Below are 24,008 nucleotides of genomic sequence, written 5' to 3'. Positions count from 1 at the left end.
TTTTCATAAAAAAGTTCATAAAGTCTTTTTAAAATATTGCGAGCTTCCCCATTCCTTTTTCTATTCATTTTTTATTTCATGAAAAGGCTGCAAGTGCAAAGCCAAATACTAATACATTCTTTAATCGAGTCACCTAACTTATTAATCACATAATCAAATGTGGTGTTCTTACAGACTAACACTTAGCATTTTGCAGCCAAGATGCAAACCTTATTGATTCAACTACATTAAGTTGTCATTCTTTCGCCAAGCGTTAGAGAGTAGCGAAACGAACATGCGGCAGCATTGTGTTATTTGATAGCTCTAAAAATAAATAGACTATGCTTAAAACCACATTCTATCAGCCGATGAATCAAAAGTGCTGCCGGAAACAAAAATATTGTACTTAAGCGCCAAGAAACCGAAAAGCTGAATTCTTGAAAAGGCTATAGAGCTTATATTTGATTGGTTTGTTACGCTCCTTTTTTGGTGATTTTACAGTTTACTTATTTGAAGTTGAGTTTTTAAAATAACTGTATACTTCGTGAAAAGTGTCATCACAAATATAGTGTTGCGATTTGCCAGTGATGTGTTATTTTAAGCTTAATTTGGTGACGCATGTTTTATAATTAGATTTCAGCCAAATTTAGCATTTTTCCTTTGATTTCTGCTCTTTGTTTTGTTTGTAGTTATTTATTCACAGTTTTTTATTTAATTATTCATTTTGTATTATTCTTATTTTGCTTTGTTTCTTGTTTTTATTTGGCCCTCATTTTTTGCTTTCTATTCACATGCTTTTTTAAGGTTTTTATGCGCTTCTTGCAAAATGCTCGTCGATACGTATATATATATATATTTTTTTTTTTGTTATTTTTGTAGTTTTTAGTTAGTTGCTGATGTTGTAACAAATTAATATGACAAACATGTCGATGTTGGCTGGCAAACAAATGCACTGGCACTGCCCATTGCTGTTTAAACTCCCATTCATTGAGTATTTCAAGCGATTTAAAACAATTGGTTTTCGTTTTTATTTTGTTATATTGTTGTTTCAATGATATAATCGACTTTTTAACATAATTTGTGTTTCTAAAGGGTTTCAGCGTTGCTAACCGTTGATTTTGTGCATGGAATGTAATAAAAGTAGATAAATGAATTTTAATCATAAATCCCTAGTTCGTGTCAATTAACTACAATTTCCAACACAGTTTCTTAAATAATCCTAATAATTGTGGTTTTTTTGTATGAGAGTTTTATTATACCCTGAACAGGGTATATTAAGTTTGCCACGAAGTTTGTAACACCCCGGTGACCCTATAAAGTATATACACATATAAATAATCAGTATGTTGAGCTGAGTCGATTTAGCCATGTCCGTCTGTCTGTCTGTCCGTCTGTCTGTATATATACGAACTAGTCCCTCAGTTTTTAAAATATCGTTTTGAAATTTTGCAAACGTCATTTTCTCTTCAAGTAGCTGCTCATTTGTCGGAACTGCCGATATCGGACCACTCTAACATATAGCTGCCATACAAACTGAACGATCGAAATCAAGTTCTTGTATAGAAAACTTTTGCATTTGACAATGTATCTTCACAAAAGTTGGCACAGGCTATTTTCTAAGACAACAATGTAATATCCGAAGAAATTGTTCAGATCAGTTAACTATGACATATAGCTGCCATACAAACTGCACGATCGGAATCAAGTTCTTGTAGGGAAGACTTTCACATTTGATGATATATCTTCACGAAATTTGGTATGACTTACTGTTCATATAAATATTGTAATATCGAAAGAAATTGTTCAGATCGGTTAACTATAGCTTATAGCTGCCATACAAACCGAACGATCGGAATCAAGGACTTTTATGGAAAACTTTTGCATTTGACTTGGTATCTTCACGAAATTTGACAAGGATTACTGCTTAAGGTAATAATATAATCTCCGAAAAAATGTTCAGATCGGATTACTATAGCATATAGCTTCCATATAAACGGAACTATCGGAGGCAAATGCTTGCATTAGAGACTTTTTCAGTTAACGAGATATATTCTGCAAATTCGTCGTGGTTTATTCTCTAAGTTAATCTTTTTATTATTTATATTTATTTATTTTTTTTTATTAGAGTATGTTTCAGTTTTATTTTTCTAATTAGAAAAAATTTTTAATTATATTTTTTGCTTATTATTTTTTTATATTTTCTTCTCTTGTATTTGTTTATTTAATTTTTGAGTATATTATATTGAGTATATTTTAAAATATTTTTTTTATACTTCTGTTTGTTTTTTACATATTTTTTCTTTATATATATTTTTTTTAATTTTTTTATTTATTTATTTTTTTCTTTGTTTTAAGTGTTCTTGTTTCGTATGTATTTATTGCATGTGACTTTCAATATGTTTAATTTGTCATACGCGCATTTACATCAACTCTTTTATTTAAATAAAATGTTTAGTATTTTTATTAGCAGCTTTATTGCTTCTTTATTTCGCATTATATCGTCATTTCAATTCACTTCCTCTTATTTAAATAACATCATTTCATCAATTAGTATTACATAATTTTTTCCGCATTTTTTATGACTTATTTTTTGACATGTTTCAACCCTTTCAACCCACACGCAATGCCGCTTTGTTTGCGCATAAAAAATTGTATGCCAATTTCATCATCAGATCCAATCGTTTTACGGCACTTAAGTGTGAGCACGCGCCCTCCCGCGCATTCACACGAAACAAGAGCAATGCACTTTTCCTCCAAAAACGCGAATAAACGCAACTGAATCTGAATGCTTTGGCAAACACATAAAACACAAGAAAAAGGCAAATAAATAAATTTAAGCAAAGTGTGAAAAAGATAAATCGTCCGGCAAAGCGGCCGAAAGCGCTAATCCGACCCCAACATTGCACGTCTGGAGGCGTGTTCGGCAAGTGGGCAATCGCTCAAACGGTAGCGCAAAGAAATGACGACTGCCTTTGCAGCAAATGCAAAGAAATTATGCCATAAATTAAGTCAACGGCAAACATCTGATTGCTCAAATGTCGCAAATGTGCAAAGAGTGGTGCAAGGCACGGCGAATTTGCAGCGCATTTCACACTTCGCGTTGACACTTGGTTTTACGGATATTAATTCATTTACTTTTTAATTTTTGTTGAATTTAACAGCTTTTAAAGCACATTTGCGCTGTCTACCGCCGCTTGTTGGTTGTCGCCTGCGAACATGCTGCATGTCACATCGTCGCACACGGCGTATACGCAACCACCGAACATGAATTGCCCTGCCTGCTTAGCTTATGCTTTTTCTTTTTCTTCGTTTTTGTTTTTTGTTTATCAGCGCGCTGCATATGCTTGTGCTGTTTTGCATTTTAAGTGCGCGCTTCAATTGCACAAACACATACATATTTATATGGCCATATGTTCGGCGCTCAAATATTTTTTGGGTTTGCTCGTTGCTTTGTTTTTGTTTTTGGTTTTGAGTATAGAGTTTTTTGTGCGCTCTGTAATTTAAGTGTTATTTTGATTGCCACTTATTTGTTGTTGATATTTGTTTGCATTATTTCATTGTTATTTTTGTATGCACTGGTTTGAGCGCTGTTCCTGTTATCTGATTTTGTTTTGTTTTTGTTTTTGTTTTTTTCTTGTAATATTTGCGCATGTTTGCTGTGTGCTGGCAGGTGTTTGTGTGTGTGCGCGTATCCGAATTTAGTAATTCACCACAAATTTTCAGTTTCAAGGTAGTGTCGTTAAACTCGGCGTGCGTGTCGTGTGCTCGGCTCGCAACAATTTCAGTATCTGCAAAAGTGGAAAAAATATACGATCAATTTAAATTATAACAAGTTTGCAACTGCACATGCACACACAGACACACACACTTCAATTGGCACTTGTCAATGAATGCGAAGTGAAGTAGCCATTTGGTAGTCGCTAAACTGTTGACATGCATTGCCAATTTGCGAAAGGGAATGTAACATCGAAGCTGAAGTAACACTTCATGATAGAAAAAATATGCAAAATTATTTTCCCAATGCAATTGATTTGAGTGTTGTCGTCATCATTATTATTATTATTTTTTTGAATTAACAAAAGTGAGCAATATTTGAACATCTGAAAAATTGAAAAAAAAATATTGAAAATTAAAAAATGTGCAATTTTCAATATTATTAAATTGTAGAGTTTTGCCGTAAATTATTTTTAAAAGATTGGAGAAAAGTTGAAATGTTAAACAACAACATAATGTTATATGTATGTATATTTATAATTAGCAAACATTTTAGGTTATTGCTTTGCCAGAATTGTTACAGAATGACTTTGAAATACGAAACATAATATTTTTGGAAATCATTGCTTATTAGACCAGGGTAAATAATATTCAAAAGACAAAACAAAAATTTGTGTAGAAACTTTTTTTCTTTCAAGAAATTTTTTGTAAACTTACCTTCTTATGTCCAAGCACACTGTATTTTATATTAAAAATATTTTTTTTTCTTCTTATTTTGGCTTAATATAGCGTCAAAATTTCAGGTTAAAAGGGTAAGAGGTCTACTGTTTATAGATTTTAAAATACGTTTCAAACCGTTTTTTTTTTTTTTTTAATTTATCAACCTTTTATTTCGTAGTAGTGGGATCTTTTTTTCATTTTGTGCACGGCGCATAGTCGCCAGATCACAAGCGGTCGCACTTAGGCCAGTTACGAATGTTACTAAGCTCCAGTCTGTGCATCATCAACGCTTCCCCAAAGTAACTTTGTGTTATGCCCGGTGTTGCTTGTGCTCCAAGACCTGAGGTGTTCCTCCAGGGTCCACTGCTTCAAACCACGATGGCCTGTCGTCCAGTTTAGGGGTCCAGTTCATCTGCCTATTCCTATATGACCAGCTATCCAGATGACATTAACTGTGTTTCCTGCTGTTTTCATCCATTCGAACGGCGTGGCCTAGTCAGCGTAGTCGAGAGAGGACTTTTCTTCTCAATTACTCATCGGCGTACGCTAGCAGCTGTACACTCTTATAGAAGATTGTATCTTCTCGATTCAGATCTGCAGCTCGAATTATTTTCTCCAGCAGAAGTTGCATGTTAGGGAGTCACCTTGTCTGAAATCTCGTTTGCTATCGAACGGCTCAGAGAGGTCCTTCTCTATCCTGACCGACCTTTTGGTATTGTTCAACGTCTGTTCAACCCTTATTAGTTTTGCGCGGATACCAAATTCAGACATCGCCGCATAAAGGCAGCTCCTTTTCGTGCTGTCAAAAGCGGCTTTGAAATCGTCGAAGAGATGATGTGTGTCGATCCTTTATTGACGGGTCTTTTTCAATATTTGGCGCATTACTTGTGCCAATATTAAATATTTAATTTGGTAATATAAATTATACATCAAATAAATTGTAAAATAATTATACTACAATTATTTGACAGCCAATTCTATTTGTCATCTCACGGCAAATTGAATCTCGCTCGCTGCACAACTTAATACCCATGCACAAATGTCAGTTTGAAGCCTAGATGTGTCGGCAACATTTGTGCTTGCCTCGTATACTTTGGTGTTCTTATTCCTAATAAGCCATAAGCATCTATGCAGTCATATACGAGCAATTATCGTGTATAATTCGCAAAAGGATGTGTGTAATTGCCTTTTTTGCACCATAATTAGCAAGCTTTAGTTGCAAGCGGCGCAGCCAAGCAATTTATATGCTCTTCAAGCCATCTCCAACGACTATTTTTAAACCGCAGCTCCCTCAGGCCGCACAGAGACAGCAAATACACAAGGAATGTACGAACGTATGACTGTTTTCTATCAACATTTATGCGCATATAATGTGAGAGTGTATGTGTGTGTGCGTGTGGCATGGGCAGAAATTTATGCGTGGTCCATTGGGCACAAGCGCATTTTGTATCTACCAATTACAATTAAATTGCATTCTCGTGTGTCAGCAGCGCGGCTACTGCTATGCATAGCATGCCGAGCAACGCGAGCCCATAACTCTGCGCACAAAGTGGCTTTGTACATGCGCCACACATATTCACTCACATATATATTTGTGTGTGTGCTTGTGCACTCGCGTATTAGTTGCATTATGGTCACTTCGTTGGTTGGTTTAGAAGCTCTATGCGCATGCGCAACGACCGACTGCGTAAAGTCATAGGCACAGCGATAAAATTACAAACTAAAATAAAACAACAGCAACATTAGCAGCGAAAAAAATGGCTAGAAACTGGCAAATCGACAAGTTGCGAGTTATATTTTTAGAAAACCACATTTGGCAGGCAACTATAAATAGTTTAAATGTTGGCCGCAAATGTTGGTTAGTTTGGCTGGTACACAGCGCGTCGTGCGCTTGCTCGCCGGCTGCGGCTGAGGAGGCTAGCCAACATCATGTGATTGTGTCGGCCTGTTAGTCGCTAAGCCGTGGCTGCAACAAAATACCTTCCTGCCAATTTGAGCGTTTGGTCGTAGCGCCTAACAAAGGCTGACAGGCAGACTGACGCCACAGCTACAGCAGCGTGCTCATTGCTTGGCTTGGACGCGCTTTGGGCAAACACATGCTCGTAGTTTAGAGTTGCAATCGTTGCTGTATGTACTACATATATATGTATCTGCTATGCTAGTGTACGCGAATTCTGCGGATGTGCGGCTTTATGATTTTTTTTTATTATTTTTTTAATTTTTTTTTGTGTTTTAACTCCGCATTGGCTGCTGCGTTTTATTTTAGTGAGCTTGGAATTTTATTGCTGAGCTTAGTGGTTCTCTGCAGTAGCAAGCGCTTTTATTGCTTCTTATTGAAAGGATGTTTGTCGCAGATTGGAAATAGAATAACAAAATATTTTTGAAGAAATATTTATTTAAGTATAATATACTCAATTTATGACCTGAATTTATGCATGGTGAAAGTTTTAGCATAAAAGCCAGCTTTGATTATTGAGATTTTTAGAATTTGTTTGGAAAAAAATGGTGGTCCCTACAAAGCTTATGGCAACCAAAATAAAAAAAAAAATTTTTTGTTATAAAAATATTATTTATTTATTTTCGCTCTTGTGGATTAATTCACCATCATTTATATTTTAAAAATTGTCACATTTATACATACACCAAAATATGAAATATAAGGCAATCTAAGTTCATAAAAAAAAAATTCCTGGTGAAATGAAATAATTGTATTTATTTTTAATATCATGTATGTAGTTTAATTTTTTGACTTAACTTTCAATTTAATTCTTAATTTCAAAAACAGCAATAACTCAAAATTTATAATACAACTTGTATCTTTGTATCCTGAATTGAAAAAAAACCTTTTATTTAAAAATTTATATTTTGTTAAAAAAAAATTTTTGTTAATAATTAAAGACAAAATATTTTTTTCTTTACATTAATTTATATAGTGTTGAGATTTTATTTAATAAATTATCAATAGTCGTAAGCACTCGCAGTACATGCATGTGGCAACCTAAATTAATGACAAAAAAGTTAAATTTTTTTAAATCTGCTGTTAATAAAATTTGTGTATATAGCTGTCAGCTTAATTTTCATAAATAAGTAATAAAATCGAAATGGATAACATGTGGCAACCTTACTTTATAAATTATTCCTTAAAATTTTTTTCTTCTATCAATTATTTTTAAACTTCTTGATTTGCTTAAAAAAATATTTGAAATAATAAAATCAAAATAGATAACATGTGGCAACGTTACTTTAAAAATTATTCTGTTTAAAAATATTTTTTTTTTAAATTATGTTGAATCTTCTTGGTTGGTCAACAAATATATTTGAAATAATAAAATCAAAATATCAAACAAGTGGCAACCTTATTTATAAATTATTTTGCTAAAACTATGTTTTCTCTAAATTATTTTAAATCTTCTTTAATAAAAAAATACTTATGTAAAATATGGCAACCTTTTTTCTCTTTTGTGATTAAATAATAAACAAATCTTTTCATCCAAATTATATATTTTCTAGTAAATGTTGAAGTTGAGAGGATTACATTACAAACTACACATCATGTGGCAACCTGAATTACAAAAAACAATCCAATTTACGTATTTCTCTTATTCTTAACTGTAAAGTGAAACTGAAACGAAAACTCTACTCTTAATCATTTTCTAATAAAAAAATCCAACTTTTCACTTCACTGACTTTCCTTACCGATTCGGTTGAATATAAAATTAATTTCAAGCTAATTTTTCTATTCTGCTTGGCACCAAACGAACTTACATATGTGCATATGTAACGAATGTACATACTTATAAGTATATATATATACATGCTATATACGTTAATACTCAAATACATACATACATACATACATGTATAGTCACATCATCCCCTGTCGATTTTCTCATTTTTTCCAATCTCTTCGACAATTTCTACTTTTATTTGAAATTAAAAAAAACATGCAATTTTCTAGTTGGTCTGCAATTTGCTGGCTATCAGCTAGCTATTTTTAAAAGCTCTAAAAATAGCCGCACATAAAACTGGTCAATGCACCTCCGCTGCTCGTGTAGTGGCGATAATTGTGAATAATTACTGCAACACACCGCTTTTATTGGAAAAACATGTTGGTTTTGTTGTTTCTTTTTTAAGTAACATGCATGCTCAAAGTATGATGCTACCACAATTTAGCATCTAACCGCAAATCAATCAACTGGCGACGACCACGATAGCCAACTACAATGTCTGAGCAACCAAATTGCCGCTTGTAAGACCAAATGCAGCGACATGTGTTCGCATGTAAGTGTGAATGCAGCGGCCAATCGTCTATTTGTGCAGGCTTAAATTCATACATGCATGTATATATCTATGTGTGTGCATCACTGTTTATGCTGCTTGTTTACAAACGGATATTAGCGGCGAAGTGTGATTGATATGATTTGATTTGTAGTTTGTTGTGTGCCACATCCTGATTGAAATCGATAAAAATAACTCTTTGAGTGGCGTTAGTTGGCTACCTGGAGAGCTGAGCTATTTTCGGAGATAGTGTTCGCTGAAAAGAGAAATGTGATATTTAGTAGATAGGAGTATAAAAGGATATATGTATGTAGCTCTCACGTCCTGGCGAAGTTACTTTTCTTCCTTAGACAAAAAGAGAAGGGAAAAAAATACATAGTGTTCTTCTAAAAGTTGAGGAAAGTCTGCTTTATTGTCAAAGACCAACGACTTTAAAGAACCCTACAAGAAGTAGTCTAATGGAGTTAAATCACAACTTCTTGTAGGCCGAAGGAATTACGCACCGATGATTCCACCAGACTAAAAAACTTACCAATTGGTAATTTAGGTAAATGTAAGGCTGTTCATGAACAATTCGAAGATTTTCTTCGCCCCAGAATCGATAGTTTTGTTTATTTACCGCACCGCTCAGATGAAAGTGAGCCTTATCGAAGCAGATGACATTTTTAAAAACATCATTATGGTGTTCAAGTTGTTCTAAGGCAAAAATCAGCCATGGTCCAATGGCTCTAGTTCTTGAGTGACACAATTTTCTATGGACTCAAATCCAAAATCTTTCTCAAAATCGGTCTGGTTGTGGTTTGAGACAGTCCTAATGCTTGAGAATGTCTTGGAATCGACAAATTGCAGTATTCAGCAACGCTTGCTTGAACGGCAACAATATTTTCATTACTTCGAGAGGTGCTTTGTCTTATTGGCATGTGATCGTTATGTAAAGAAAATGTACGCTGGAAATTTCAACAAATCAACGATTAGTGAGCACAGGTGGACGATTGTTACGAGCATAAAATGGCAAAAGCGCACGAAAAGTAGCAATTGGAGAACGATTATATTTTATTATTGGAAAACCCGGTATACCTTTAGTAAAAATGAGGTATATGCTGCCAAGGCTTATTCGTTGAAAAAATTCTTTAATTTTATATATTTTTTTAATAAAAAAAATTCTACTCATTTCCTGGAGCTGCATTAATGAGATGGTGATGTGAAAGGGCGCACATACATTATAATCACCAAAAAAATCTTTGAATAAAAACAGCGCCAAGTCTTTAGATACTCCATCGTTCTAGTTATACTCGTAAAAGAGTGAATGATGTGAAAAATACACGCTTACATAACCGATACAACTTAGGGTCCGCAGCTTGCCAAAGGAAGTGAAATAAGTGTCAAATATCATATGCATATAGATGTGAGCTTTATGTATATGTGCAGGCATATAGTACGGATATATAGTTAGACACTAGCTAGCGGTTATATGTGTTGGTGAAGACACAGAATGATGAGTTTCTATTAAAGTTTCACACGCCAAATAGGGCACATCAGCAGCGCAGTGATGTGGTGCCAGGTCTCGTGGGGAATGCGCGCGATACAAGAGGAAATTATATATATATGTATATCCATATGAAAGAAATATATGGCTTGTGTGGTGCTTGTTTCTACAGGAGAGAAGTAAACTTGCAGAGGCAGAACTACTAGCCCGTGCAGTCACACATTTTTAGTGGGTTTAGTGGGTGCGAGAGTTGGCAGAAGAAGGCAATTGAACGGTTTTTTTATTGTGTGTAACTAGAGGAAATCGCCGGAAGGGTTGGCATGTTTAAAGTCCGGTCAGAATGGCGCTGGCGCCAGCTATCGCATACTTTTGGCGTCTTCAACCAAGTCACAAAGCAAAGAAACCTCACACACACACTCTCACACTTAAATGCGCGGCTTGAAGTGGAATTGTGAAAAAGTGAAACAGGAAATTCTTGGGAAAACTGAAATGCGCTCGCACAAGTCAAAGCAAACAAACGTTGCAAGTATGCGCAGCTGACGGCGGAGACACTCCTCCGTGGAATTTCGCTTAGCTGGGAAGTTTATTAAGATTTTTCATCCATTTTTTGTTGTCTTTCGCTTAGATTTGCCGCACTAACGCCGGCTGTAGAGACACAAGCATTGCTACATTGCTAAGCAGTAAGGCGTGAGAGCTTTGTTGCAACAATACGTAGTACATATGTCTTCATATGTTACATCGTGCATTGCGGCAATGAAGATGTGCATGGACGACAGCCAAGAATGCACAGGCACACACACATACATAAACAGAAAAACAACATATGTGACTGCATAAAGTTCGAGTGTTGCAGCGTCAAGAAGACTGGCTGCTGTTGTTGTTGTTGTTGCTGTTGCCTCTACGTCAGCTGGCATGCATGCGGAATGTGCAGGTTGCAAGGCACAATATGTACACATTGCTGGCGTTATTGTATTTAGACATGCCACATGTCGACCAGAAAGGAGGTGTAAGCTTTTATGAACGCACACATGCATACGTACATACATAAATACTTACTAAGCATTAAATACGTGTTTGTTTGTAGGCCGGTGTGTGTTTGCTGCTTGTGAGCGCAAAAGAAAAGTGCAAATTAAAATGACAGGATGTTGGCTGTGCGCCGACGTACTTGCCACTCATTGCAATGCAGCCATAAACACACACACACACATACGTTGTATGGTGGTGTGTTTGCGTGCGTGTGAATTGCAAGACCCACAAGGCATTAAAAGTTGCAACGCCTTAATGGAACACATCATGCAGCAAAGTGCTACAACAACTCACAACATTTGGTCATTTTGCAACATTTTCTTTTTTATACCCTGCACAGGGTATCTTAAGTATGGCACGTAGATGGAAACATCGGAGGCTCTATAAAATATATATATAAATGATCAGCATGGCGATTTGAGTCGATGTGGCCATGACCGTCTGTCTCTCTGAATATACGCAACTTGGTGCCTTAGTTTTTGAGATATCAATCTGAAACTTTGCACACATCATTTTCTTCCCAAGCCACTACTCATTTGTTGGAACCGCCGATATCGAACCATTATAGCATACAGCTGACATACAAACTGAATCATCAAAATCTAGTCCTTGTACGGAAAACTTCTTTATTTGATAAGATATCTTTCTGAAACTATACATAGCTTATTGCCGAAGGCAATTGTATAATCTCCGCAGAAATTATTCATATCGGACTACTATATCAGGTAGCTGCCATACAAACTGTTCGATCAAAATTAAAATGAAAATTTCATTATACCCATTTAAGTTATAAAAATGTACTGTGAAGGGTATAATAGCTTCAGTGCATCCGAAGTTAACTTTTTTCTTGTTTCTTTTTGTTTTTTGTACTTACCCCCACACTCCACGCGCCTAAACACGCTTGTGGTCAAGAACTAATTAATGAATGCTGCGCCATAAATACACACACACACACACATGCATATACATGTACATATGTGCATATATCAGACATTCGAAAGTACAAAGCTCATTTGATGCTTATGAATGTTGCAAACTTAGCGAGCATTTCAGCGATGTTGTTGCAAGCGCATTTAGCTCCTCTGGGAAGCGCCTGTCAGCTGCGAGACTGACTATAACCATTTGTAAACGTGAATTTCTCGAGAATTTGCCTCGTTTATAAATAGATCTCGATTAAAAGTGGTGTAAAATTAAATGACTGCAAAAAAATTTGTTTTTGGCTTTTGCTCCTCTGCAATGTCCAAAGCTATTAAAAGTGGCAACTAAAAGGCATGGGGTACATTTGAATAATCAGTTTAAGTGGAGTGTGTAATAAAAAAGCTACAAACTTGCGTTCCAATTAAATTGTGCGGAACAAAAACCACTTGTTGCACTATAGCACGGTTACAATTAAAGCTAGTGATGAGCCAACAGGCATACTTCGATCCTTTTCATTATTCCTTAAACTTTGAATTAACTGTGTTTCATATTATATAAATATCATCACTATGGTTCATGATTTATTCCAAGAAGAAAAATAATTGTTTGTAACATTTTATATCATTGTTCTTTTCTTTCTTTATTGGCGCGTCTTTGGCTAATTTTTAAACTATATTTATACGCTCTGTAGAATTATTTTTAATGCCGGATAGCTATTTTAACAAATCCGCCGAAATGTAGGCAACACTTTCTGCAATATGTCTATAATCCTCACATTGCCTCAATAGCGCCCATCAGGTTCCTGGAATTCTACAAGAGTGCTGGACTTTTTTAACTACGTGTAATATAGATGAGGCCAAAATGGACCTTAGATCACAGTGGAAGGATCAATTTATTTCTATTATATTTTATACCGCCATATCAAGGTCCGTAAGAGAACGTTTCGCCACTCAAATTTCCAAAAATAATTTTGCTGGATTGTCGAAATTTCGAATTGTAATAAAGGAGTTGCCACATTGCTAGTTTTGCAAAAAAAAAAAAAATTTGTGATTGAAATAAATAGATATTATGTAAAACTGTATAATTAATCCAAATTTTTGAAAAAAAAATACTACGTTTTATATATAAGGTATAGTAGATAAAAAATTATAAATCAGAATAGAGTGGCCATCAAAAATATATCAAAACACAAACACATATAATATTTATGTACTAATTTTTAAAGCTCTAGAATTTCATAAACCATTTTTTTTAATTTAAAAATTAAATTTTTATTTAAAAATTTGATTAAAAAAATACTATTTTTTGTTTAAAATGTATACATAATATTAACGAATGCATTTAATTTGTTGTGTTTCAAAATATAAAGTCTTTTTTCAGAAAAAAAAAAAACTTTTTAGAAAATTTTTTTCTTATATGTCCCTACATCATTTCTTTAATTAGTTTTTTAAAGTTTAAAACGTTTAAATTCTTGTGTTTAAATTGTTGAAAAAATAAAAATTTTTGTTTAGTTAAAAAAACAATGTTAAAATTATTTTTTTTGTTTTGTTAAAAGAAAAATAATTTTTTTTGTTAATTTTTTCAATTAGTTTTTAATGTTTAGAAAATTTAAATTCTTGTTTTTGATGTTTAAAAAGTTTAAATTCTTGAGTTTAAATTGCTGAAAAATTAATGTGTTGAAATTTTTTTTGTTTAAAACAATTAATTTCCAGAAAAATGTCTAATTTGTTCGATTTAGAGGTTAAAATAAATTGCATTTTAATGTAAAAATAATTTCTAAGTAAAAAATAGTTGTCATTCTATAAATTGAGAATGTGTTAGCAATCATTAAATATTTCGCATAAAGCGTGCTGCCACACGACGATAATAAAAATTGAAATATTATATTCGAAAACGTTAACTAACGTCTCATTACTTAAGTGTATGACTTTACGAAATATTATAAAATATTTTAATTAATATAAAAGCAGTTTTTTTAAACCTTGACTGCACACATACAACTACAAATATTTATTTCATAATATCTTATTTTGCGCATATGAGTTTGATAATTATTTGCTTAATACTCAAGCAGCTGCTGCAAGCGCTGCAAACGAAATTCCAAATATTTCAAATTTCATATATGTACATAATCTATGTATATATGTATAACTATGTATGTAGATACATATGTATGTATAATATTTACGAATGCATTTAAGTGAAAGTCTTCTTAGCGACTTATTTGTCCATATGGACATTTCTATGTATAGGTGTGTATGTGCGCACGTATGCCCTTTTTAGTGCTGTACCAAATGAAAAAATAAATAGAGAAAAATTAAATAAATAAATCTCACACAACTTTCTTTGAAAAAAAAAACAACTTTCCGATTAATTAGATTGCCAGAAAAAAGTGAAACTTTTACTTTTCATATGCAAATGCCTTATTTGAGATGAATTTCTACCATAAAAAAATTTTAATATCAAAAAATGCTTACTGCATCAGTTAGATTATAGCATGTTCTTGATAATACGTATATAAAAATACATATATACATATAAAAAGCAACAAATTTTCAAGCAAATGTAAATGCTGTCTAATGGCTTAAATCAATTTAGCCGCTCGTGTGCGCGCAGAATACCTAAAAATGCCGCTTACAGGGCTAATAAAACTGGCTGTCGTCGCTGTGTGACTGTGGCTAAAGAGTCAACACCGACTGGCACCGTTTCGCTCATCAACTTAACGCCGATGCCTAACAATTGATAACTGTTTAACTTGTTATTAGCGACGGCGCGGAGATGACAGACGCGCACGAAGCTGTGCATGCAATAGAATTCGTTAATTCACCACTATATACTTTAGTATATAACATAGAAAAATATATATACTTATGTGTGTATATAAAAATCTGTTATATGTTTATTCTAGGCGCTTAGTCAGTTAATTTTTTATGTTTTATATTTGTTTAGTGCTGTTTTTGTTTTATTATTTTGTTCATTTATTGACACTCGGCAATTTGCGCTGCCAATTAATGTCTAATAAAATTTATTAACAATAAAAATAAGAAATTAACTGTTGCCACCATAACTGCCATGTCTAGCTACCGGTGTTACTGTACTTCGCACAAATGCTGCCCCCTGTCTTGTTGCCTTAGAGCGCCTCTAATATTTATTATTTCATTTTTGCTTCGACTATTTGCTGTTGTTGTTGCTTTTTTCTGGCTGGCAGCACGCCAATCATGACATTCATAATTTACTTCATTTTTTACCGAAAGCCCTTTCATAGGCGCTCGCATCACTTGCTTCGGCACTCAGGTGCGCATACATGATGCATGTGTGTGTTAGCGTTGTAATTTGGCGTTTCACGCACATTTATTTGCTCTAACACTGCACTACTTACATAAATAAATATTGATTCGACATCTTATTGTGCATAATTCAGCCGAAGCGCTCTTGTGTGCTTTTCCATTTATCAGCGCAATTGTTCGCAACAGTTTGTTTTGGCCGCTGGCAAAGCAACACAAACAAAATCGATCAAAAGTAGCAGAAATGTATTGAAAAAAAGGAAAAAATATATAACAAAAATATTGCCGTACTTTTTGAAGATTTTCATATTAAGGTCAATGTTAACGTAATGACAAAGCATTTTGATCGTCTGTAATGTATTAAATGCTGTTGTTGCTTTATTATCTGATTTAATTCAAAGGTTGCTTTGAACCTTTGCAGTTACGCTCATTTTATGGGTCAGGAAAATTGTGCAAATCATTGCAAGTGTGTATTCTTTTTTTGCAATGCACAAACGATTTTTATTATTGTTATTGTTTTCTACAAATTAATTTGTTGGTTTGATGTTAATGAGTTTTCCAAAATTCGTCAATATGTGTTGTAAAATAAAAAATGTTTTCCCCTCAAGAACTAGGTTTTGACCGTTCAGTTTCTATGGAAGCTATAAGTTATATCTACGGTTTCGACAAATAAGCAGTTTCTTGAGGAGGAAAGGTTGTATGCAAAATTTCAAATATATATCTTAAAAGCAGGGACTAGTTCGCATATATATGATATACAGACCGATAAACGGACCTGGTTAAATCGACTGAGCTTGGCACGCTGATCATATGTGTATATGTATGTACATGTACATGTACAATGTTCATCACTTTTTGGTTGTTAGCCATACACCATTCTTGGTCATCTCGTCCACTATTTCATTGTCCTCGATGCCTTTGTGGCCTGGCACCCAGTAAAAGTAAAGTTGCTTGCTTCTGTCAACACTTTCCACTTTTTTGAACTTATGCGCTACAGTCTCATATAAAAATTATTTACAACTCAGTTATATTTAACATTTAATACCAAATGATCAGAAAAAATCGTACCTATTTATCTGACTCACAAGGTATATGCAAAAACATTAGAACACGGTTCTTGAAATTCCGCTAATAATAATCATTCAAGCCCTCCTAAATATAGTTTAGCGTCAACTGCTTGCACATGACATCATGTCTACTGATCATGTGATTAATGAGATAATAATTATTATGATTATAATCATTGAGTCAATAAATTCATTGAATACGCTGTGTTGTGACTTTTTGTTTTCATTTATAGCGTATAAAAGATAAAAAATTATTAAACTCAAGTTTTCGATACCAAACTGCCGGGGAAATTAATAATTGTATGAAATCGGCAAAACAGCAAATTAACTACTTTGTATTATTTCTCATAATAAATAATTTAACAGAAAAATGCATTTCACACAGATTGTTTATACATTTCCCTGCTATTACTCAGTATAAACATTCAAAGTAGCATGCTTAATCGTATTTAAAGCTATTTTGTACTAATTAAACAGCTTTAATTGCTTTAAACACACACCTGTAAGGATTTTCTAGAACTCTCCCTAATAAACATATTCTACAATATGCTTAGAAAATAATTACTAATATTTAAAAGTAAAATGTTCAATAAACTCTATCAAGGTAAGAGTTATATCTAGAGAATGTTTGAAAGAAAACTATTTTATTTTATGAAATTTAAGATTTTTGAGGTTAGAAGGTGTGTAAAAAGACTTTCGTCATAAGTCAAGTATTAACTTGCTGTTCGTAAATTTATTAAAAAATATGTAGAAACATAACTTTTTGCTTGAAAATCTCATACGTTAAATGTTTGACACTAATAATAGCTTTGATTTTCACTATTACAAAAGCTCATTGGAAGCTTTAAATACTCATGAAACTTAATTTACAAAAGCTCAGTGAAAGCTTTAAATACGTATCATACTTAATTCACATACAGTTTTCAGTTTAAAAATTAATTAATTTAGGTTTAAAAAGAAGTCCAGTAATTTGCGACTTCGAAGTTAGAAAATCTTTCATTTTGACCATCATAAAAAATTGATGAAAACTTTGGGAAGTTTTGAAACTTACACAAATATAGGAACATTTGACTTACTCATGAAATATAAAGCACACGTAGAGGGCACATATCTATAGTCTTTTAGGTTTCTATTTAAAGCTTATAATTACGTCCAAGCTTTCGTGAAACTTTTTATGGGGGTTTCAAATATAGTTCCATTATTCTTATTAACAGTAACAGTGTTAAAGTGAACATTCATAAGATCTAAAATAAAGGTAAAATTATAATTAAAGTGTATACAACAAAGCTTTCATGAAACTCTTTATGGCAGTTCCATCACTTACATACTTCCAAAGCCACACTGCCTACAGCAACACTTTAAAAAGGAAATACACTTTGTTTATGTTTTATAATACTTTGCAGTTTTCTGAATTATGTGTATGAAGGCAATATTTTTCATATCGAGACCACACTTATAATTCGAAACGCTATTGCTGCTGCAAAAATTGAGTTTTCACATGCTTTTCTCACGCGAAATTACGTCATTATTGCCGGCCTTTTACTGCCATGCTTCATTAACGCCGTCACAACAAAGCTATTAACACGTTTTATTGCCCCAGACTTGACCATCATCCACGCCAACTGACTCGCTACCTGCCGCTGGCGCTCTCTTCACTCATGACCTATTGCATCACAATGCGGCGTTCGGTAGCTTATCTAACGGCCTTTTTGTTTTATTATAGTTTTTCTAATTTTTGGTATTTTCTGATTTTCAACGATTGCGTACGGCTTTTGATCACTTACAACTCATATGTAGCATATGGTATACTATATTTCCTTGTCTGCGATTAAGCGGCAAACTCCTCTTCTCATGAGCAATGATATTTAATGGCTTATTACATTTTATTTCGTTTTGCTATCTTTACAGTTGGTACTTCCGCAAGATAAAACGAATTGAGGCTGAGAAGAAACTATTACTGCCAGAAAACGAACATGGAGCATATTTGATACGCGACTCGGAGAGTCGTCACAATGACTATTCGCTGTCGGGTGAGTAATGCTATAGGAAATGGGGGGAAAAAATTAAATTAAAATAAAAAATAAATTAAAAAAATATAAAAATTAAAACAAAAAAAAGAAATTAAATACAAAACTAAAAAATTAAATTAAAAAAATGAGTTAAAAATATAATTAAACTAAATAATAAAAACATAAATAAAAATGCACAAAAAAAACCATAAATAAAAGTACTAAAATTAAAAAAAAAAAATAAGTACTTGAATAAATGTACAAAACAAAATAAAATTAAAAATAAAAATTAAAAATTAGATACAAAAACAAAATAAAAATAAAAAAAAAAATAAAATAAAAAAAAAATTAAATTAAAAAACATAATATAAAAATAAAAAACCAGAATTAAAAATAAAAACAATAAATAAAAATACGAAAAACAGGAACATAAATAAAAGTACAAACCAAAAAATTTAAAAAGTGTAAAAAGTTTAATAACAAAAAAATGTAGATACAAAAATAAAAAAAATAGAAATCAAAAAGAAACAAATAAAAAATTACAAAAAAAGTTTAATAACAAAGCAATTTACTTAAAAACATTAAAATCAAAAATTCAATTGCGTATAAAATTGAAAAAAATTGCGTTCGTTTTTTTTAAATTTTTTTCTAATTGAGATTGCATGAATAATAAAAAAATATAATTTCCACTTCACTTTGCGCAGTACGTGATGGCGACACAGTGAAACATTACCGTATACGACAACTAGATGAGGGTGGCTTTTTCATTGCGCGTCGCACAACCTTCAGGTGAGTCAACGCAAAAGCTCTTTCGATTTTTTTTGGAAAAATATTAATTTTCCTTGTCTCCTACAGAACCCTACAGGAACTTGTTGAGCATTATTCCAAGGATTCCGATGGTTTGTGTGTCAACCTCTGCAAGCCGTGCGTACAGGTCAGTACTTCATTGAAATTTACCAATTTCAACAACCACATTCACAGAATTCATTATCACACATTTAGTTTAGAACTTAAATATTGTTTTTTCGCATCAGACATTCACATTTACTTACCGAGCATACATCGTGTTTGTTTATGTTTCTACTTCGTATTGTCTTACGAGCAACTAACATCGTCTCATACCCTTGCCTTCATTTTTTTGGATTGTATGATTTTCTTTATTACAATTTTATTTATCTTTTTTGTCTTTCTACTTTTACAATACGCTCCAAAATAATTGTATAATTTTTTTTGCATACTAAATACTACTTGGAAAAATATTTAACTAACAACTTAAAACAATTCACATTTAAAATTGCCAAAAAAAAATATTAAAAAAAAAATAGGCAAACCAATTTGCGGGTATTTTCGAGGTAGGAGTTTGTTCTAACTAAAACACCAACCACACACACATACACACATGCCAAACGCCACCCACCAATCACCAGTCAGCAGCAGTCACCCACAATTCCGCTGTCACCTAGCTGCCTGTGTTGTGACATTCAATTAGTGTCAAAAAAAAAAGAAAATTGCATTCACGCCCTCATGGCTTGTAATGAATTCAAGTGTTTGCTTTCTTCACCTTTTTTACCATACATAAATATATTGGTGTTGTTGTGTTTATTTGTGTTGTCGTCCTCTTTAAAATGCGTCTTCTCGTTGTTGCATCACCTACTCACATAATCGTCGCATATTTGGTTCCAAAGAATTGTACTGCGTTGAGCATTTTTAGGGAGCAGATTCCATCTTCACCACATTACATATTTATTTGAAGCAGAAGTTTCTTATTGGCGATTTTATTGGTCAGTCATTCACAGCATTTCGTTTTATCCACATACAAGTACTCTACAAAAAACAAAAACAATAAAGGGAGCAGATTAAAGCATTTATGATGTTAGATTATCTAAAAGTAAAATAACATCAAGGAAGTTGAATGGTGGAAATTGAGCGAAGGAAGTAGATGTGCGCAAAGTTTCAGATCCATATCTCAAAAATTAAGGGACTAGCTTGCAACTATACAGAGAGATCGACGGCTATCACCAAATCAACTCAAATCGTCATAGTGATCATTTATATACAAAATTTTCAATGCTTTAGTCTGTCCCTCCACCCATCTATAACATAACGCATAAGTAACATGTACATACATACACAAAAATATATGTAATTGTCTGTCAAAAGCAGCTAAATGTACCGTTACACACCAGCCAATGTACATAACACGCCTACTCACAGTCCAACATAACATCTAACATACGAATGTCATTTAATCGTGTTCTTTATTTCATTTCCGCATGCAGATTGAGAAACCCGTTACCGAGGGTCTATCGCATCGAACACGCGATCAATGGGAAATCGACAGAACTTCGCTTAAATTTGTACGTAAGTTGGGCTCCGGCCAGTTCGGCGAGGTATGGGAAGGCTTGTGGAACAATACCACACCGGTGGCGATTAAAACGCTGAAATCAGGTAAGTCCACAAATGTCATGTGCATGCTAGAGTCTTTTATTAATTCACATTTATTATTTTCCAATTTAGGCACAATGGATCCAAAAGACTTTTTGGCCGAAGCTCAAATAATGAAGAAGCTGCGTCACACAAAACTCATACAGCTCTATGCTGTTTGCACCGTGGAGGAGCCGATTTACATCATCACCGAGTTGATGAAGCACGGCTCACTGTTAGAGTACCTGCAAGGTGCGTTGCCGTTCATTCTATACAATTAACAATTTATTCTTGCTGTTCAGCTATGCATTCTCATATACATACATACATACATATGTACATATAAATATTTATACGCCCATGTATTTGTATGCATTAGTTTGTAGTTTGTCATTGCGTTACATGAAGCTTGTAATGTGCAGTCGAAAATAATTTATAGTACTTGCAGGCAAGGGACGCAGTCTAAAGATGGCGATACTCATTGATATGGCAGCGCAAATTGCCGCCGGTATGGCTTATTTGGAGCAACAGAATTACATTCACAGAGACTTGGCAGCGCGTAATGTGCTGGTGGGCGACAATAATGTTGTCAAGATTGCCGATTTCGGTTTGGCGAGGTAAATATGCGGGTTTGTTATGGGGGGTCTGCTGTGGCGTTTAGCTATTAGACTACGCAGTTCACCGCACAGCGTGCGTGAATCACTAATGAATAGATGAAATGACAGAAATCTAGTGTGCCGTGGATTTGCATACTAAACTTACTTATTTAAAACTTAGATGAAAACGGGTTTGATATGCGATCGACTTTTACAATTGTACTCATTTCTGGTCCGAAATATATCAGTGTATTAAAGAAAAATAAATCAGTGGTATTTCGTACAACAAAGAACATTTCTTTCAAAACATAAATTTGAACTCTCCAATAGCTTTTCTTTCTATAATTTTTGTTTTGCCTGAATTTTGAGATTTTTTATACAAAATAAATATTTTATAACAAATCTGTGTCTTTCAAGATGCGCAAGAAATGGTTTTGCTAACTTGAATATTAATGTAAAAACATAACCTCAATTTTTTTTATATTTTTTCTAAAAAAAAGATTAGGATAAAATATATCTAATTGTGTTTCAGTTTCTAGCACACTTCGAATTTAAAAATGGTTAGAAATTAAAATAAAAAATCGTAACCTAAACAATTTTTGTACTTTATTTCTAAAAAATTTAAGCTTAAAATGTAAGTTATTGCATTTAAGCTCCTGGCGCACTTCAAATTGAAAAATTTGTACTCGGACTGGTTGATTTTTGGTTGTATTGTTGTACAACTTTTTTGGCTCGACTGAAGTTTGATCAAAATCAAATCAGAAATCGTAGTACAATTGGAAAATGAAAATTATAAAAAAAATCTATATAAAACCATGTTAGATAGAACTAATTGGATAAGGTGTATTTTTTAACAAATATGAAAGTAAAATAATTTATGTGCGATCTGTGACCGGGTAAAGAAAGTGGTCGAACTTTTTGGGGTTAGAAACGGTTTATCTCGATTTCCATGAAAACTACGAGTGCTATAGAAAAAACTTATTTGGCAATGTTTTAGTTAATGAAAAGATCTATAACTCTTGTATACAGAGTTTTTCCACATAACCTGAATATTTATGCGAAAAATTCAACGAAGCCAATTTTTGGGTTCTTATTTTTATTTATTTAAAAAAACATTTTATGTGCGTTGAAATCTCTTCTTTCTGTTGGTATAAAAATATATTCCTTACATTACTAAGGTAACTTTTCTCGGAATTTTCAGGAAAGAGCCGCGACTAAATGCTTCAGCAACAAAGAGTCCCGTTCCAAAATACATTTTGAGTTTATTTATACTCAACTTTACTTTGATATTCTGTCATTTACCTATTTTGTTTGATTCCTGTGGTTTTTATCATTTTTATATATTTTTATGTATATGCAGTCATATATTCTGATGCTAATTTTCAAAATCAATTTCTGTTTTTAGACTTATCAAAGAGGATGAGTACGAGGCACGTGTCGGTGCACGCTTCCCCATTAAGTGGACAGCACCCGAGGCAGCCAACTATAGCAAATTCTCCATTAAGTCTGATGTATGGAGTTTCGGCATTTTGCTCACCGAGTTAGTGACATACGGACGCATACCATACCCCGGTAAGTCTAGAAATTAATTCATATTTTTTAGTTAAAATTTATTTACTTTTTTCGAATTATTACTAAATTTTATCACCACTCCCCCTTGCGCAGGTATGACCAATGCCGAAGTGTTAACGCAAGTCGAACACGGTTACCGTATGCCGTCGCCGCCGAACTGTGAGCCACGTCTATACGAAATCATGCTCGAGTGCTGGCACAAAGACCCGATGCGGCGACCGACCTTCGAGACACTGCAATGGAAATTGGAAGACTTCTACACATCCGATCAGAGTGATTATAAGGAGGCGCAGGCCTACTGATAAATGCTTTACACTTCCAGCAGCACGTCTCACATTAGCGATAATATAAAGAAACCACATATACAACATAGCAATTGCCAACGCCACAGGAACAACAACATCCACAATAATATACACAACAATTTGAGTAAGATGAGTCGCAGCAGTAGTAGTATGTTGCCGATTGGTGCAACAGCAGCAGCAACAACAACAGCAGCAGCAGCCGCACTTAATGAAACTGCCAAAATGACAACAAAAACAACAACAACAACGTCGATAGTGAATAGAACTGAGGCCGATGGTGCTAAGTCGATGCAAATAGCAGCAGCAGCAACAACAACAACACCAAAAACAATTAAGCCAATACCAAAGTTGCGCCACATGACGAGCAAGAACAACACACATCGGCATGGTAGCAAAACAAAGCAAAGCAATTCAAAGCATCTTCCCAAATCGGACAATTAAGACTAATAACTGTTTTTTTTTCACACACACACAAGACATTCATTTACTAATAATGATTAGTTGAAAAACGAAATGAAACAGCTTAATTAAAGCAAAAATTAATCTTATAATTTAAATTAATGCGAGCAAAAGGGTGAGGTGAGTCTCGTGAAAATTATGTTTGTGAAAAAGAAATTTGCATGATTTGAA

At 33.5% G+C, this 24,008-nt stretch overlaps 1 protein-coding gene across 2 annotated transcripts in view; it reads left to right on the top strand.

Annotated features, from left to right (window-relative positions):
• Positions 1-23,547, top strand: part of LOC120770427 (pneumococcal serine-rich repeat protein-like) — a 70,114-nt gene extending 46,567 nt beyond the window's left edge. Inside the window, exons 3-10 of one of the 2 annotated variants that reach the window (XM_040097879.1) lie at positions 18,381-18,502; positions 19,186-19,270; positions 19,337-19,415; positions 20,761-20,929; positions 20,999-21,157; positions 21,354-21,522; positions 22,907-23,073; positions 23,167-23,547. In XM_040097879.1, the coding sequence (XP_039953813.1) occupies positions 18,381-18,502; positions 19,186-19,270; positions 19,337-19,415; positions 20,761-20,929; positions 20,999-21,157; positions 21,354-21,522; positions 22,907-23,073; positions 23,167-23,375 (1,159 nt within the window). In that variant the 3' untranslated portion in view covers positions 23,376-23,547. Of the gene's footprint in view, positions 1-18,380; positions 18,503-19,185; positions 19,271-19,336; positions 19,416-20,760; positions 20,930-20,998; positions 21,158-21,344; positions 21,523-22,906; positions 23,074-23,166 lie in introns of both variants that reach the window. The other variant, XM_040097878.1, reaches the window with a different exon arrangement.
• The last annotated feature ends 461 nt before the right edge of the window (positions 23,548-24,008 follow it).

Source organism: Bactrocera tryoni, chromosome 3, assembly GCF_016617805.1.
Source record: "Bactrocera tryoni isolate S06 chromosome 3, CSIRO_BtryS06_freeze2, whole genome shotgun sequence".
Lineage (NCBI taxonomy): Eukaryota > Metazoa > Arthropoda > Insecta > Diptera > Tephritidae > Bactrocera > Bactrocera tryoni.
This window is presented reverse-complemented; position numbering and strand designations above follow the sequence as displayed.